Source organism: Xiphophorus couchianus, chromosome 9, assembly GCF_001444195.1.
Source record: "Xiphophorus couchianus chromosome 9, X_couchianus-1.0, whole genome shotgun sequence".
Classification (NCBI taxonomy): Eukaryota; Metazoa; Chordata; class Actinopteri; order Cyprinodontiformes; family Poeciliidae; genus Xiphophorus; species Xiphophorus couchianus.
The window spans coordinates 31,411,348-31,427,627 of NC_040236.1; the positions used below are offsets into that span (position 1 = coordinate 31,411,348).

At 35.7% G+C, this 16,280-nt stretch overlaps 1 protein-coding gene across 7 annotated transcripts in view; it reads left to right on the top strand.

Moving 5' to 3' along the window:
- Positions 1–16,280, top strand: part of LOC114150742 (discs large homolog 1-like protein) — a 140,428-nt gene that overhangs the window by 20,762 nt on the left and 103,386 nt on the right. For 2 of the 7 annotated variants that reach the window (XM_028027376.1, XM_028027378.1), the window contains exon 1: positions 14,665–14,688. The exons of 4 other annotated variants lie outside the window; for them this stretch is intronic. In XM_028027376.1, coding sequence (XP_027883177.1) covers positions 14,680–14,688 — 9 coding nt within the window. In that variant the 5' untranslated portion in view covers positions 14,665–14,679. Of the gene's footprint in view, positions 1–9,278; positions 9,875–14,664; positions 14,689–16,280 lie in introns of those variants that run through there. One more of the 7 variants, XM_028027375.1, reaches the window with a different exon arrangement.

The window sequence follows — 16,280 nt, forward strand, 5'->3', positions numbered from 1 at the left end:
ATTTTCTACTTGTTTATTGAAGAGTGGCCTCTGACCCCTGCCATCACTTTGGCCATCGTAAACTGAAACATACAAAACTGAGTATTAGCCAACGAACATTGCAAATTAGCTATTCTAGCTGCTAGCTAAAAATAAAAACTTTTCCTAACTGAATCCAGCGTACAATTATTTACACCAGTTACATAAAACAAAGAGACAATTATTGCTTTTACAATTAACCAACACTTACGAACAAATCTTGTCTGAAATACAACGTATTAGGATGATAATCAGCTTAAATCGTGAGCTGTTCGGTGACGCGTTCCACCATCTTGGATCTATATTCTTTTTTAGCGTCATCAAAACATAACAAAATATCCACCAGGGGGCGTTCTAGTGCGGTTTTCAACCTTGCTGGTCCAGCCTAACTTACAAAAGGCAGCACATACTTCATAATAAAATTACTCAAGTAATTGTAATTGAGTAAATGTAACTAGTTACTACCGAGCTCTGCTTATCCGTAGTAGGAAGGAAACTACAATCATTTATACAGCCGACCCTGAGCAGCAAATCCCATTAGGTGGATGACTAATCTTTGCTATATGCAAACATTCACTACAAGTACAAGAGGAGATATAAAATATACAAACAATTCATCTGAAAGCCAATTATTTTCCAGTTCCAGTTTTAGACGTCAGACAGCGGTTACAGGAGTCGGACTGATTTATTTATCCCGCTGAGTCTTGGACTCCATGATGTTCTGCCAAACCAGATCGCTCATCTGATCCAATCCTTGCATGATTTTGTGTCAGCGTTCCAAAGAGTTTTCCTGTAAATAATTAATGTGACTGAAGTCAGGCGACTCTGCAGCTCCAGGACAGTCAGCTCTCTCAGATCTTCTGTTTTTCTGTCCTGGTGCAACGTCGAATCCTCCCCCAGGCAAACACATTCAACTTGAAATAATTAGTTCCTATATTTCACTGTCTGTCTGATTAATTATTGTGCACCAGAAGCTAACGTTATTGCTGTCGCTCAGCAGGTGTTGAATCGAAATCTGTTTCGTTTAGTTTGTTCCGCACTAAAAAAAGAAGGAAATGGAGCTCCAAATTTAAAAAGTTATGATAATTTGTTACATGTAATCAAATGAAGTTTGTCAAACTTCATTCAACATTGTTAAGATTTGGTTGGATAAACATAATATAATCACTCGTTAATGAAATAATTTTTTTATCTTGGATCGCCATTTTTTTCAGTGTGGTTTCACTAAATCGGCTTCACATGATAAATAAATAAGACAGAGTTACAGATTTATCTAATTTTTACAAAATACAACGTTAGTGCAAAAAATAATGATAGCGTAGTCAGCTTTATGGAAGAGGATTAGGACCTCTGGGGGGGGAAAAATCACAATATCAAATTTTTTTTCTGCAGAATTCAGGTTTTTTTTTTGTGTGTTTTTTTTAGAATTTTGTCTTTAAACTCAGAATTTGACTTTTTTTTCCCTCAAAATTCGGACTTTTTTTCTCAGAATTTTGACTTTTTTCAGAATTCTGACTTTTGTTTCTACAGATTTCTCACTTTGATCTCAGATTCTTCACTTAAACCTTCTGAGATCAAAAGTCAGGATTCTGAGGAAAAAATCAGACTTTGTTTTTGCCCTAATATTCTTCCATATGTCATAGCGAAAATCTGCTCTGTTGCCAACATAAAATAAATATTAATTTAAAGCAATACCTGCACAAAAGTTGTATTACATTGGATTATTAAATATTTTTTGACTGCATACTAATCTTCCATCAGGTTTTATTGTGTTTGTTTTCTTAGTTTTGAAAGCCCTCTTGAAAGATAAATCAGACTTTTTTAATGCTTTCCCTAATTTCTTCCATTACTTTAATAAGTATTTATAGTAAATGGTTTGGAAATGTAATTTTGCAAAAGTAAAAAAAAAAGTTTCACTTTAATCAGGGTGATTTACAGGAAGTAAATGTGTGGATCAGACAGAATCCCAGAAAGAAATCTAGATCTATAAATGCAGCATTCTAAAGAATTAAGCATCTTAACTTATCAATCTAAATTCTTACTGTCTCATCTCTTTTGGTGCCAAGTTTCAGTCTTATTGTAGCGTTTTGATCAGGTATTTTGCTGAAAATCAGTCAAGATTTGTTATAAATTGGCAAAATCATGAGTTGATTTATTTTAAAAAGCTTCTTAGAAATGAAATAAAGTAAATGAAGGATGGATGGGACCTTTTCTAGTGTTTCTTAACGATAAGCTAACAAATTTAGTTTCACTTGGCTCAGTTTGGAGGTGATTTAAATTTTTTTTTTACACTATTTATTCAATTTGTTGAAACTATTTGAGGTCTTTAAAGTTTACAGTTAATTTGAGTTTAATGAGGTTCAGGTAATTAAATTGTTGAATAATTTCAGATATTGCTGTGTTCATGTTTTACCACATAGTGGCACTGTATGAATGGATGTACTTCATATGACCCCAACTGCATGAGCTATAAAATGCTTCCTAATGCAAAACCTCCACATTTACAATTCAGCTTCATCAGCAGCTGAAACGTCTGTTAGTATTTCTAATTACTAAAGGTTCTAAAAATAACCTCCCATTAATATTTCCCTTCTGCTCAGTTGATTTTTGTGCTGGGATGTTGCAGAACCGAGACGCTGATGGATATAAACTCAGTTTTTATCCGTAACCTGAATTCACAGCTGGTTAAACAAATTCAGCCGTTTTTTAAATGTTGCCCCCTGCAGTTGTTAGTAATTGCTCAACATGAAGAATGGAGAATGCTTTGATTGGCTGGAAGAGAGCGTAAGAGGTTGACATGCTAGCAGTGTAGTTATTTCTGTGCTGGCTGACCTACTAATGTTTACATGTAGTGCATCATGCCTGCTAGGCTCATTAGGTAGCTTCCAGCCTCATCCTGACACGTTTCTTTCATTTGTCTCCTGCATGTTTTCATTTCTTCTTCTTCCAACTTCTGGGTAAATGTTGGTATTAAATCCAATCTTAAAAATTAGTTAGTTTTTTTCTGCTTTTGGCTTTTTCTGTGCAAATTTTTACTGTGTATTTTCAGTCAGAGCTGGATAGTAACTTGTTACATTTACTCAATTACATTTATTGAGTAACGTTTTTGAAACAAAATCTACATTTTGGAGTATTTTTACTAGGTTGTAATTTTTATTTCTACTTGAGTAATTTTATTGTGAAGTATTTCTACTCTTACTTGAGTAAAATTTCTGGATTTTCTAACCAAAAATTCACCAGACTCAGACACACACCTGCAGTTTGTGTTAAAAGTTTCAGAAGTTTTTATTGAAAGAAACTGATTTGGAAATTTTTTTAATTATTGTCGTTTCGATCCTAAAAATACCAAAATTTCCATGTTACTCAGACAAGAAAGAGTAAAAATACTCCTTAAAGAATTTATTTTCAAAAAGATTACTTAAGTAAATGTAACTAGTTATTACCCAACTCTGTTACTGAGAAAACTATCAAATTATCAATCATTAAATATTTAGAAATTATATAATTAGATGGACTAAAATATAAAGTTAAGTGGAAATGTTGGTGTTTGTTTTTCATTCAGTGGGTAGAAAATCCAGAAAATTTACTCAAGTAAGAGTAGAGACACTTCATAATAAAATTATTCAAGTAAAAGTGAAATTCACAACCTAGTAAAAACACTCCTAGAAGTGTTTTTTTTCTTGAAGTTACTCAAGTAAATGTATGTAGTTACTGCCCAGCTCTGCTGTAGTTTATAAAGTAGATTTTTTGTCAGAATCTTTTTCTGGTTTTTCTTTTGTTGTTGTTTTCTTCGGTGACCCCAAGTGATGCTTTGTTCTCTTGCTGCTCTGCATTCTTCCACTTTCTATCTTATTTACCGTCACGCTGAGTTGTTTGTTTTCAACTGAAGGTGAGAAGCCAAAGGCAGCCACAGAGACACCACTGTGTGTGTGTGTGTGTGTGTGTGTGTGTGTGTGTGTGTGTGTGTGTGTGTGTGTGTTATAGCCCAGATGGCCCAGCCGTCAGTATCAAGAGCCTCATCTGAGCTTTGAGTTGTTTGACTTCCACTGCCCTTCTTTCTTTTGTCTTTTTCTGAACTCATTTCTCACTGAAATCAAAAACATTAAACTATCTGATTTCATTTAACTAAAAGGAAATTACCAAAATATTGCTACTTATATTTAATTTACTAGTGATCCATTTGTTCATTGCCTTCTTTGTTTGTTTTTTTTTTTTTTTTGCTGTCTTAATAGTGTCCATATAAATTCAGAAGGTGATTTGTTAGATTAAATCAGCTGCATACAAAAGCTATAAACTTTTATTTATTGTTTATTTATTTGGATCCTCATTGACCATTGCAGTAACAATGACTACTCCTTCTGGAGTCCACATCATAAAAAAACAGTTTATTACAAAAATAGTTACACGCGCTTAACATAACATTAGAAACATGGCATGTTAATTCATAAAAGCACAGTTTTAGCACTTTATGTAATGTGTGTAATGTGTTTTTACAGTGTGCTCTACTAGATTTGGTCTTTGGATCGCTTCTTTTTTTGTTTTTTAACAGAACCGAAACACATAGAATTCTGCAGCACATCTACATGTTAAGGTTGTCATAGTCAAGCTAGCATGACTGAACTACTTCCCTCTCTCTCGCTATTTTTTCCATAATTAAAACTTTTTCCCTACCTTGTTACGTAGTTGTCAGCACTGCATCCGTTATTCATTAACATATCTGGCATATATTTAAGATTTATTGTGTTATATTGACAACGTAACAGCTGAAACCAATGCTAGTTATTGTTGGCTAGCAGCTTTTTCCCCTCCAGCAGGGAGATTGTGACGGGATCTTTACACCCTGATGCTGGTCTGGACACACAATGAGTTAAACTGTCTCTAAACTTGATAGTTTATTATTAGTTTTAATACTAGAGCATAAAAAGACTGGCCAGAAAATAATACTATGTTCTCCAAACGGCTGAGTTCTCAGCAGTTTAGATTAATGATTATTCTTGGCAAAAAGGAGGGCAGCAGACATAAAAAAAAGAAAAGAAACTCAAGGCAAGGACCTACTGGGTCAAACTTGTTTCCAGCTGAGAGGATGGCGAGCCACTATAAATTATTGCCTGATTATAGAGGCTAAAGCAGAGTCAAAATTATTCCTCTGGGGCTGGAAGTTTGAAAACACTCTTCATGCAAGTTGATGTTCATATTATTTTTACTGGGTCAGTGAATTAAACCTAAAACATTTATTTTAAAAAATATCTAACATTGTGAAACTGTTTCTGCAGGGAAAGTAACCAACATATTTTTATTGGAAATCACAAGCTGCGTTTCATTTTACAAATGTGCGCAAAAAAAGTAATGTTTGCTGTTGTGGTGTTTCCATTAAATAAGAGAAGCAATTAAAGTCACACAAGAATAATTTGTCCATCGATAAGTAATTGAAAAACATGCCATGCAAATAAACTCCAACTACTTCCTGTGGTCTTCTTCTTCGTGGTTTCTGACAGAAGTAACATCCGGCATTTGTTACTGCCGGATGTTACAATGCAAACAGTTGTGAAAAAAAACTGTTTCCATTGAAGGTTTGTGAAATAAATCAATTTTGATACAAAAAACAAAAACTCACCTCATTCTAGAGCCAAAAATTGTTTATCAAAAATTATTTTATTTTTTCAAAACTGGTCTGTTTCCAGTAAGCAAATTTATTTTCAAAATGTCAAAAGGCGCAATTACATTCTCAATAAAAACACAGCTAGTGATTTATGTTTTAAAAAAATTAATGAAAAAAGCATTAATCGTCTTTGTTTCTTTTATTATCATTTAACCAGATTTTTTCTATAATGACCTGCTCAGAAAACATTTAAACGTCATACAACAAAATATCATAAAGCAGAAAAAAATAACAAAAATATAATCATATTCATACTAAATGTACTATGATAAACATAAGTAAACAGTTTTTAAAAGTACGTATATTGATCAAGTACTATAGGTTTTACGAGAAGTGAGTACACAAATTGTACTCGAGTAAGAGTAGAACATCTTCAACATATTTTTACTCAAGTCAAAGTAAAAAGTAGCCATGAAAGCAATTACTCAAGAAAAAAAAAGATTTGGTGTAAAAGGTCTACTCAAGTACTGAGTAATTGGTCAAATTATCGATCTATTTAATTTTATTTAAAAATTACATCAACAGATGGACCAAAATATAAAGTTGAGTGAAAATTTTTGCATTTTAAGGACCAAAACAACAATAATTCACATTAATAGCAAAAAAACCCAACTAAATCAGACAAAAGAAAATATTTCTAAATCAGTTTCTTTCAATAAAAAACGTATGAAACTTTAACAGAAACTGCAGGTTTGTGTCTGTATCGGGTGAATTTTTGGTAAAAACATGTTTGCTTTTCATTCAGAGAGTAGAAAATCCAGAAATTTTACTCAAGTAAGAGTAGAAACTTTGAAATGCCTTGCTGCTGAAATGTGCTATACAAATAAAATTTGATTGATTGATTGATAGAAATACTTCACAATAAAATTACTCAAGTAAATGTAAAAAGTGCAGTGTAGTAAAAATACTCGCAAAAGTAAATTTTTTCCAAAAAGTTACTCAAGTAAAACTAGTTAAGTAACTGCAACTCTGTTTCTTACTGAGTTGGTACTGAAGCTTTAATATGTTTTTGCAAGTTTTATTTACTGAAGACAACTTTTCCATTTAATATTATACATTAAAACATTTATTATTGTAGTAACTATAACGAGGTGAACATAACACAGACTGTAGAGTTTGCACATTTTACTAGTTTAATATGGTTTATGAGCTGACATAGCAGATGTGCAAACACCGAGGCGTTGAGTAAAAACCTGCAGGGTCATCGAGGAAAAAAAAAGAAGTTGCTTAGCTGTTAATGAAACTCTGCTGGACATGTTCTAAAAATAGACTGCAGAAATTAAATAATGTACATGCAAGTTCCCATCCTCAATATCTCACTGTACATAGCTGACAGTTGAGCTCTTACAGTTACTGAATTAAAGTTTAATACAAGGTTCCTTTCATAAAACTAAAGTTCAGACCTTTTAATTCTCCAGTTAAAGCTCCAGTTCAGCATCATTTTTTGTTTTCTTAAATAAAACTTTGCTCCAGCTGCAGGTCCTTTCTGAGAATATCACAACAAGCTGTGGAGTGTTTTTAACCAGCCGAAGAATGACAGCACTGTGTTTTTCCTTTTTACTCTATTTTTGCTGCAGTTTTGCTCCAAATTGCCTTTTACAAAAAGAGAGTCAAGGTGAAAGTGGTGATTGAACACTTTACACTATTTGAACCTCGTACTGCAAATAAAAATATTTCAAGGAAAGACACTCCAAAATCATCAAATCTTACTAAGTAATTTCAGTCTGGTTTCTAGTGCAAATATTTTAGTTCACTTGAAATAAGACAAACTTACAAGTAACTTTTCAGCAAGACATAGCAGCTTGTTTTAAATACAATTCCTTAATATTGATGAAAAAGTTCTAGTTCCACCTGGAGACTCCCAGGTTCAGGTGGGACTTCCAGAGGAGGAGGTAAGCAACAATATTTGCTTAACTTCTTCTCTTTTGGCAAAGGTTTTAACTAGATTTAACTGGTTAACCCGCAGTCTTAGCGCAACGCTCACGAAGAGCGCGGCAGATATCATGGTCGGCCAACTGCTTAACCCGTCAGGTAAAAAGCTCAGATGGGATCCAAATGACCTCTCTTAGAACTAGGATGGACCAAACTCCACTCATTCGTTTTCACCTTACAGAAAAACGCCAAATAAAGAAAAATAAACATTGTGCACTGTGCGTACGGCTGTGATATAACAGCAATAAGGTGCTTAGGTTGGCATTAAGAGTAAAGTAACCATGGATGTTCATACGATAATAAGGGAGGCAATTTTATTGGCATAAATTCGGTATTCATAGATTTTTCTGTGGACCATAACTCCAAATTACTGCTGAAATAGTGCCTGTTTGTGTCTTACTACTTAAAGTAAATCTAAAATGTTTTTAAAAATGCAGCTTGGGAAGCTGAAATATTGAGATGCAATGGTGATTAACACAATATTAGCTGCGGTTTGCTAAGCAGTCAATCAAGGAGCCCCATTTATTTTCCTTAGTGCTGATTGGTTGTACCCCCAACAGCAGCGAGGGAAAACTGTGAATGTTAGCTTCTGTGGTAGTGTTAAGTGCTAAAGAAATAATAATAATTTGGAGTAAATTTCATAAATTTTCTCCTATTATAATCTCCCAATTTCAAGAAAATCATGTCCCAGAATCAAGTTTTTACTACACAAACCTACATTGAGCCAAATAAATTATTGTATTTAATGGAAACAGCACAACTGCAAAATTATGTTTGTTCAACATTAGCAGAATATCAACAAAGTTTCTCTCATTTAAAGCGAGCCTAAAAACAGACATCTGTAACCTGATATTGCATCTATTCAGTTGATTTCATGTTAAAAATGTCACGCGGTCGGCTGCACAAACAGACAAGGATAGAAACCAAACTTGTCATTTTATTGTACAACTTTTAATGAGAAAAGATACGGCGGCGATGGAGAACAGCCGTTAATCATGACTGTCTGCCCTCGGTGTAATGGCGGATTTACAGCTAACACTTTTTATAAGGTAAGGAGATTAACATTAATACACTTTATAAGTAAGAATGATTAGAAATCAAATATCGCATTGTGGCGAAGGGTCGCGTCTAACCATTGGTAACCATGGAGACAATGCTGCATAAAAAACTGGTTAGCATCTCGTCTATTGTACATTTTTAATGCTGCTCCAGTGTAAAGGCGAAACGCCTTTCATGACATAGTGATATAAATCATGTGGTGTGAATACAGGGAAAGTCGGCAATTTGATCAAAACGTCAGGAGGGAGGAAGTACGGGTCGGTTCCTAAGCTAGCTGTTTCCAACTTTTGTAAATCCCGCCGTCTATGAGCCCCAACAAGGTGTGTTATGTTCACAGACAAATTAGCTCGACTCAAACATAAAGAAGCCATGAATAAACTGGCAAAACAACTTTGGAAAACAATTTCAGTTGCTCTGTACAATACGCCCGTCCCTCATTTCCGACGTCCGTCATGGCGCCTCTAATGGTTAAGTGACGTAGTTGCAAAGGATGAATTTCTCTTTCTGTGTCTTTGTTTCTATTTCTCATTGATTTTTGTGTTGGGAGGCGGGCTAAGGGAGTCAGTGGAGCGAACGGGGAGAGGAAGAGAGAAAGAGAGGGAGAAGCAGTCATACAGACAGAAACAGAGGAGACACAGAACCGGGACTGCCGCTGCTACCGAGGAAGGGACATACATTCTGACACACATTTTTAAAATTTTATTTTATCTTTTTACTGCACACACATACAGCCAGGTCGACACACTCCCACTGAAAACACACGTGCTAACCCACTTCGACACACACATCTACACATGCTGAAGCCCAGGCAGACAGGGACCATGTTGCTCCTTGCGTCCTGACCAGCTATGAGGATCCCACTGATGAAGATGATGCTGATGAGAGCAATGAAGAGTGTGAGGGAGAGGACGCCGGCCTGCCACAGCTGAGGGTGGCGGTGGGATTTGGCAAAGGGGGGCGCTGGTAGAAGAGCAGGGGACGGCGGGACAGGATGGAGCGCGGTTGATACAACACATGCATGTGCATGTGTGTGTGTGTGTGTGTGAGCGTGAGCAAGCGCGTGGAGGTGTGTGAGTGAGGAAAAGTGTGCATGAAGGCTAGGATGCCCCCCCAGCGTGGGACCAGCTAGCTAACGTTAGCCGCATGTTGTGCCACTGCAAAGTAGCATGCACCAACAACACCATATCTCTGATGTTTGGATGCAAGGTAAGTGGAGTTGGGGAGTTTGTCATGAGTGGAGGAGAGGGGGAGGATTTGGTCTGAGAGTTTGTTTCCTGCAGCAGAATGTGAGAAAGTTTGGTTGAGATGGCAAAACGAGGAAAATAAAAGCAGGTTTAGTTAGTTTGATATTTGACAGGATTCTGTTGAATTTTGTTTCAAAAAGAAAGTCTCTTTTGTATAGTTAAAGTCAGAGTTGACTAGTAACTAGATATGTTTACTCAATTACATTTACTTCAGTTACTTTTGTGAAAAACAAACTTTTAGGAGTGAACATGTTTTAACCAAAAATTCACCAGACACAGGCACACACCTGCAGATTTTGTTAAAATTTCTTATTGAAAGAAACTGATTTAGAAAAAACGTCTTTTTCCTGGTTTTGTTAATTTTTGTTACTTATATCAATTATTGTAATTTTTGTCCTTAAAATACCAAAATTTTCACTTAACTTTACATTTTGGTCCGTCTGATTATGTAATTTTTAAATGTTAAATGATTGATCATTTGATCAGCTACTCAGTACTGAAGAAGACTTTTTACCAAATACTTATTCCTGCTACTTGAGTAATTTCTTTGACTTTTTACTTGAATAAAAATAAGTTACTTATGTGTAATGTGCTACTTTCACTTGAGTACAATTTTGAGGTACTCTGCCCACCTCTGGTTAAATGAAAGTAATGCAACGTCTCACTGAACACTGTAAGATCGCAGGTCAAAAAGTCGCAAGCAATTTAAACTTCCTGTTTGCAACCAGTATGATTCTATGGATGTTGGGAAATAATTATTGTGTTGTTTAGGATTGTGGTGATGTTATCAAACCGTTTCTGATTCAATTCTGACAAAAGGTTGAGAAGATTTGCAGGAGTCACAACTTAAGTGTAATTAAAAATAACTCCACTAGACTCCTTACTTATGGCATCCTGTTAGAGCCAGATGTTACTATGAAGACGGTAAAGTCTAAACAAAGAAAAACACCAAAAATACTTTATAAAATAATGCTTGTTTTGTATACTTTGTATATATACTTCGTATAAATTTGGTGTTGACTCCAAAGCAAGTAGACCTGTAATGTTTCCTAAAAAATAAAAAAAGACATCATATGTATTAAATTAAAGCTGCATTATACAACTTTTATACTTATTTTATGACGGTATTATGTAAGACAGATAATCTGTGAAATAATCTGTGAAGCTAACTGCAGAAATACATCATTCAGTCAGAAACAACCAGTCAGAGCAAGGAGGAGGGTCTTAGCGTTGTCAATCATTCTCATGCTCATCCCGTCCTGCTTACTCTGCTTAGCTGCAGCTGGTTCACCACAACTTAGACTGCGACAAAAGCTAATGCTAGTTAGCATGGCGTCAGATGACTGCTTCCTGTTGTTTTCCCGCCTTTAGCACATTGAGCAACGTACAGGAGGGTGATTGACAGCACTAAGACCCTGTTCCTGGCTCTCATTGGTTGTTTTTAACCAGGATTGGTGAATTTCTTTTGAGGTGAAGCCCAAATTTTTCACAGATTATCTCTCACAACATAGTTAAATTTTTAATAAAAGTTATACACTACATCTCTGAAACTAATAAATATTTTAAGGTAGTTTGGAAACATTTGCATGCTCTGTTGAATACTTCCAAAGCACAAGTTTCCCATTCTGAATCGACTTTTCATTAAGAAACTGTTAAACTTCTTATTCTATTGAATTTCTTACACGCATGCTGATTATGTAACGTTAGCGAATCAGTACAACCTAAATCATCAGTACTCTGAAACCAGTGAGCGGAAAAACTACGCATCAAATATTAAACTTCTATCCAAACAGTTTAAGCAGCGATTTCTTTGACGTGTTGGTGCATTTCTTTGGTGCATTTTTAAATAGTACATTCATAAAGGGCACTAAGAAATCCACACCTGGTTGAGCTAAAGTGTGGGAGACACAAACAGTTCATTTCCTCTCCCTGCTCTTTGAGTATTGAGCGCTTTGGGCTGCAAGGAGAATATTTAGTTCCCACAAGTAAGTGTGCAATATTCTGTTATGATAAAACCGCAGGACTCTGCTTGTAAATGAGTGCATACATTCATGGCTACAGTGCAGCACTGAGGCTATAATGATATGTATGGACTCTACTTCTGTCCTATTAGATCATCTCAGCGTGACAGCCTGTTAGATAGAGGCTGGCCGAGAGATAACAGCTACACTGCAGCCAGAGAGGGAAGAACGAGTCAACAGAAGCGCTGTCAGCTGAAAGAGCCGTAGTTTTGTCCTCTACAAGTAAAGCTAGGCAGGATGTAGAGAGACGAGGATAAATTGGGATTATGAAGTCTGCAATGATTTTGTTTGGAATTATGTTACGTTTTTATTGGTCTGTTGATCAGATGCTAAGTGTTGAAAAGGCTGCTTTGCTAATTAAAATGTAAAAGTTTTTAAAAATAAACACAAAAGCTGAAGTATAATTATTATTTTTTCACACATTTGCTCAAACTGTCACCATGTCCTGACAGTTTATGAGACATAATATATGAAAAGACCCGACCAAAATCAACCAATCAGAGCCAGGAGGAGGGACTTAGCGCTGTCAATCATCCTATTGTACTTGCTAATAAATGTGCTAATGGCAGAGAAACAACTTACTGTTCTGGGACACCGTTTATCCTCCATTGGTGGCCATGCTAACTATGGAGATGTGCAATGCCACATGGAGAGTGATTGACAGCGCTAAGACCCGCCTACTGGCTCTGATTGGTTGTTTAGAGGTAGTACTGGGAAAAGGCGGAGGAGCTTGTTTTTTTCCCCCACAGATTATCTGTCTCATACTATACTGTCATGACACAGTGACAGTTTCAACAAATATATGAAAAAACATTTCTATAAATATTATGTGCTGCAGCTTTAAGACAAGATAGGTAAATCAAAAGCAGATTTAGTTTCTATGTTCAACCAGATAAATCCTCTTCTTTTTTGAAATGATCAATTATTTAAATTTAAAAAAAACAATTGGGAAAGAGTTATATTGTTGGTCAATATTGTTATCAGCTTTTTGAGCCCCAGCGCCGTTGCCATAGCAACGTAACAAATGATATTTAGGTATAGGTTTTTTGTTATTGTTGTTTTTCACAAAAAAGACATCACAGGACTAAAGAGATGTGGGAGATAATACTATATAAGATTTAGATAGATAATCGAACACTAGATTGCACAGCTAAATACTAATTTAGCCCTCAGATTGTAATCTAGGCATGTTTTTGTGTTTTTATCAAACAGCATTTTCAGCTGGGATACACTTACCACATAATTTGATATTTTTGCGAGTTTGCATGCTTAATTTAGGTACAATTGTGTTCTCTGCTAAATCTGCAGATTGTTTATCTCTAGTCTCCCATATGGAAAAGATAATATGAATCAATTTTAATGCGACTAAGATCGCACTGAGACGGGCGATAAACAATCAAACATAAAACATGTTGCAAATAACTTTTAAATGCATGAGAATGAGCTGTTTTTAATTTTACCTCGCCTGCGATGTGTCCATTTCTGAGTGTGTTTAAGTGCCTCAGAAGATAAATCAAGCCCACCTTAACTAGGTCAGACATTTGAACACATTCAAAATAGATGAATCTGTTCTTCTATTTCTGTAAAGGTCTGCGTGTTTGTCCGCAAGACGCTTCACGAACTCCTACCCTCTTGAAGTCAAGCAGGAAAAATCTTCCTTTAAATCCAGATTTTCTTTCATTCCTGCTTAAATTTGTCAAAAACCTGAATCTTCTGTGGGAAAATAATCATTTTATTAAATATAAACAACAGGTTTTATCTCAGTTGTAACATTTGTCATGTCATAGCAGAGCCACAATTTTAAGAAAAAGCTTTTAAAATTCCTTAACAGATACATGTGGAAACGTAATCATATTTCTGACACTATTAAAAGATGTTAGCTGCTATCTACCACCAATAGGTGCGTTTTTGCTGCATGCAGACCTACAACGCATTAAAGATAGTGATGTGAGGGATGGAAAGAATGGAATGATGCAGGGAAAGAGAGAAAGATGCAGACGTGTGTGTGTGTGTGTGTGTGTGTGTGGGTGTGAGAGAGAGAGAGAGAGAAGTTCCTTACGGCAGAGGATCCCCTGCTCTTTCATATCTCACCAAGCGTGACTAACGCCTGGCTTTACTCTGTCACACACACACACGCACCCCCCCCACACACACACACACACACACACACATGTACCAGGATGCTGAATCTGCTCCCAATCTAGTCACGTTTCTCTGGGTATGCAGGACTGGCTGACACACTAACACATGACAGCAAGCGCGTACACACACTTCATATCTTCCTGCGTCTCTAAATGTATGTATGTTAGAGCCAATGTGTGTGTGGTGTGTGTGTGTGTGTGCGTGTGTGTGTGTGTGGTTGTGGTCAGGGGGCAATCTGCAGGCTTAGTTCTGATTAAGAAGGCTCATATTTGGTAGCCAACACACAAATAGAAATAAAAGCCATTTTAATTGTCTCTTTTATTTATATATTCATTCATTTTAGAGGAGTTTTACCGTCTAAATAAAAATGATTGAAATTACGCCAAGTACGCGCGCGTGTTTGTGTGGCTAAGTGCAGAGGGCAAGCGCGTGCAGCGTTGTGACAACATTAGAGCCAGGGTTTCCTCATGGTCCTAGCGCCCCGCCGATCAAATGCTTCCCGCCACATTATTTTTCCAGGCGCTTTTGACTAATTACCGACATGACAGCCAACAACAAAACATCATGGCGAGAGGCGGAGAGAAAATAAACCGGGCTGAATGTCATGAGAAGGGTAAGATCGGCTCGTTTTGTCGATGCTGGCCTAAATGAGGTTAAAGTGTGGAGCAGTGGAAGTGGGTTTGGGGCATGTCTGTTTGAATTCATAGGAAGTGGATGTTGTAGTGTTATGCGCTCCCCGGTGTAAAGCAGCCGCCAACTGCCTGCCTAAAAAAAACAAAACACAGTTTCAAAAATAGACCTTGTTCTGACCAAGAGCATAGTCAGCTCTATGATCACATGCTTTTGGATAATTTCGCTTATTTTCTTTCATTTGTCTCAATTATTATCATATTTGTATTATTATTAGAAAAAAAATCTCTATTCGACTTTATAACATTCACATTATATTACCTTAGAAATAGCAGAGGTGGCACAGTACCCAAAAATTGTACTCAAGTCAGAATACTTCAGCATATTTTTACTAAAAGTAAAAAGTAGCCATCCAAGTAATAACTCAACAGTGAAGAAAAGTCTACTCAATTACTGTGTATAGTATCACATTTTCAGTCACTTCATACTTAAAAATTACATAATCAGACAGACCAAAATGTAAAGTTAAGTGGAAATGTTGCTATTTTAAGGACAAAAATGACAATAATTCACATAAGGAGCGAAAAATAACAAAGTCTGGCAAAAGAAAATGTTTCCAAATCCGTTTCTTCCGATAAAATACCTTTGAAATTTTAACAAAAACTGCAGGTGTGTCTGTGTCTGGTGAATTTTTGGTTAAAACATGTTTGTTTTATGTTTCCTGTTTGTGTTTAAAGTTGGATGATTGACTGATGCTTAATTGGTATAGTGAACTAACTTTTGAGTTTTTTTTCTTCAAACTACTCCTTTTCACTCAAAACTTTTGCTCATGTCAACATGAAGTAAAGAAATAAATAATTATAAAAAAAGAAGAGTTGCAAATAGGCCTGTCGCAAAACAAAGTATTTTGGACGATAAATTGTCCCAGTAGTTATTAAAATATTGTCTTAAGACAATTTTTAGGTAATATATTTATAATGCCATAATAATGCAAGTTAGCTTTCTCAAAGAATAATAAAGTTTAGGTTTTTACAGAACACACACATGAACTGTAGAGTGACAATGTAAAAAAACAACCAAAAATAATAATCAAAAACTAAAAACCCACACACAACCGAAACCATAAATAAAATGCATTTTATCAACCTAATTTTAATTTATTATGCAATTATTTGATTAATCTTATTCCACCATTATTATTTGATATGTTTTATCATCAAATATATTATAATATATTTATAATCACATTTTTAATATAAATAAATGCATATCCACACACAGTATTGTGTGTTCTTGCTGTCTGTTGGCTACCTACAGAGAGGTCAAAAGGTCATAGTATCTATACTCTCTGTGTGACTGCCTGGCTCTCTGCAGGGAGGTGAATCTGTCTATTATCTTAGCTACAGGCTCTGTTTGTCTGATAGGAGTCTTAATTTATCCTCGCTTACTGTACCCTGAACTCGCCATGACGCAGTTACACCCTGAACAAAGTCGGCTCAGAAACTTCTGGTCTCTGACTTTATGACATCTCGTAAATCACCTGGATTTCAACATAAAAATACCTTATTTTTTAGA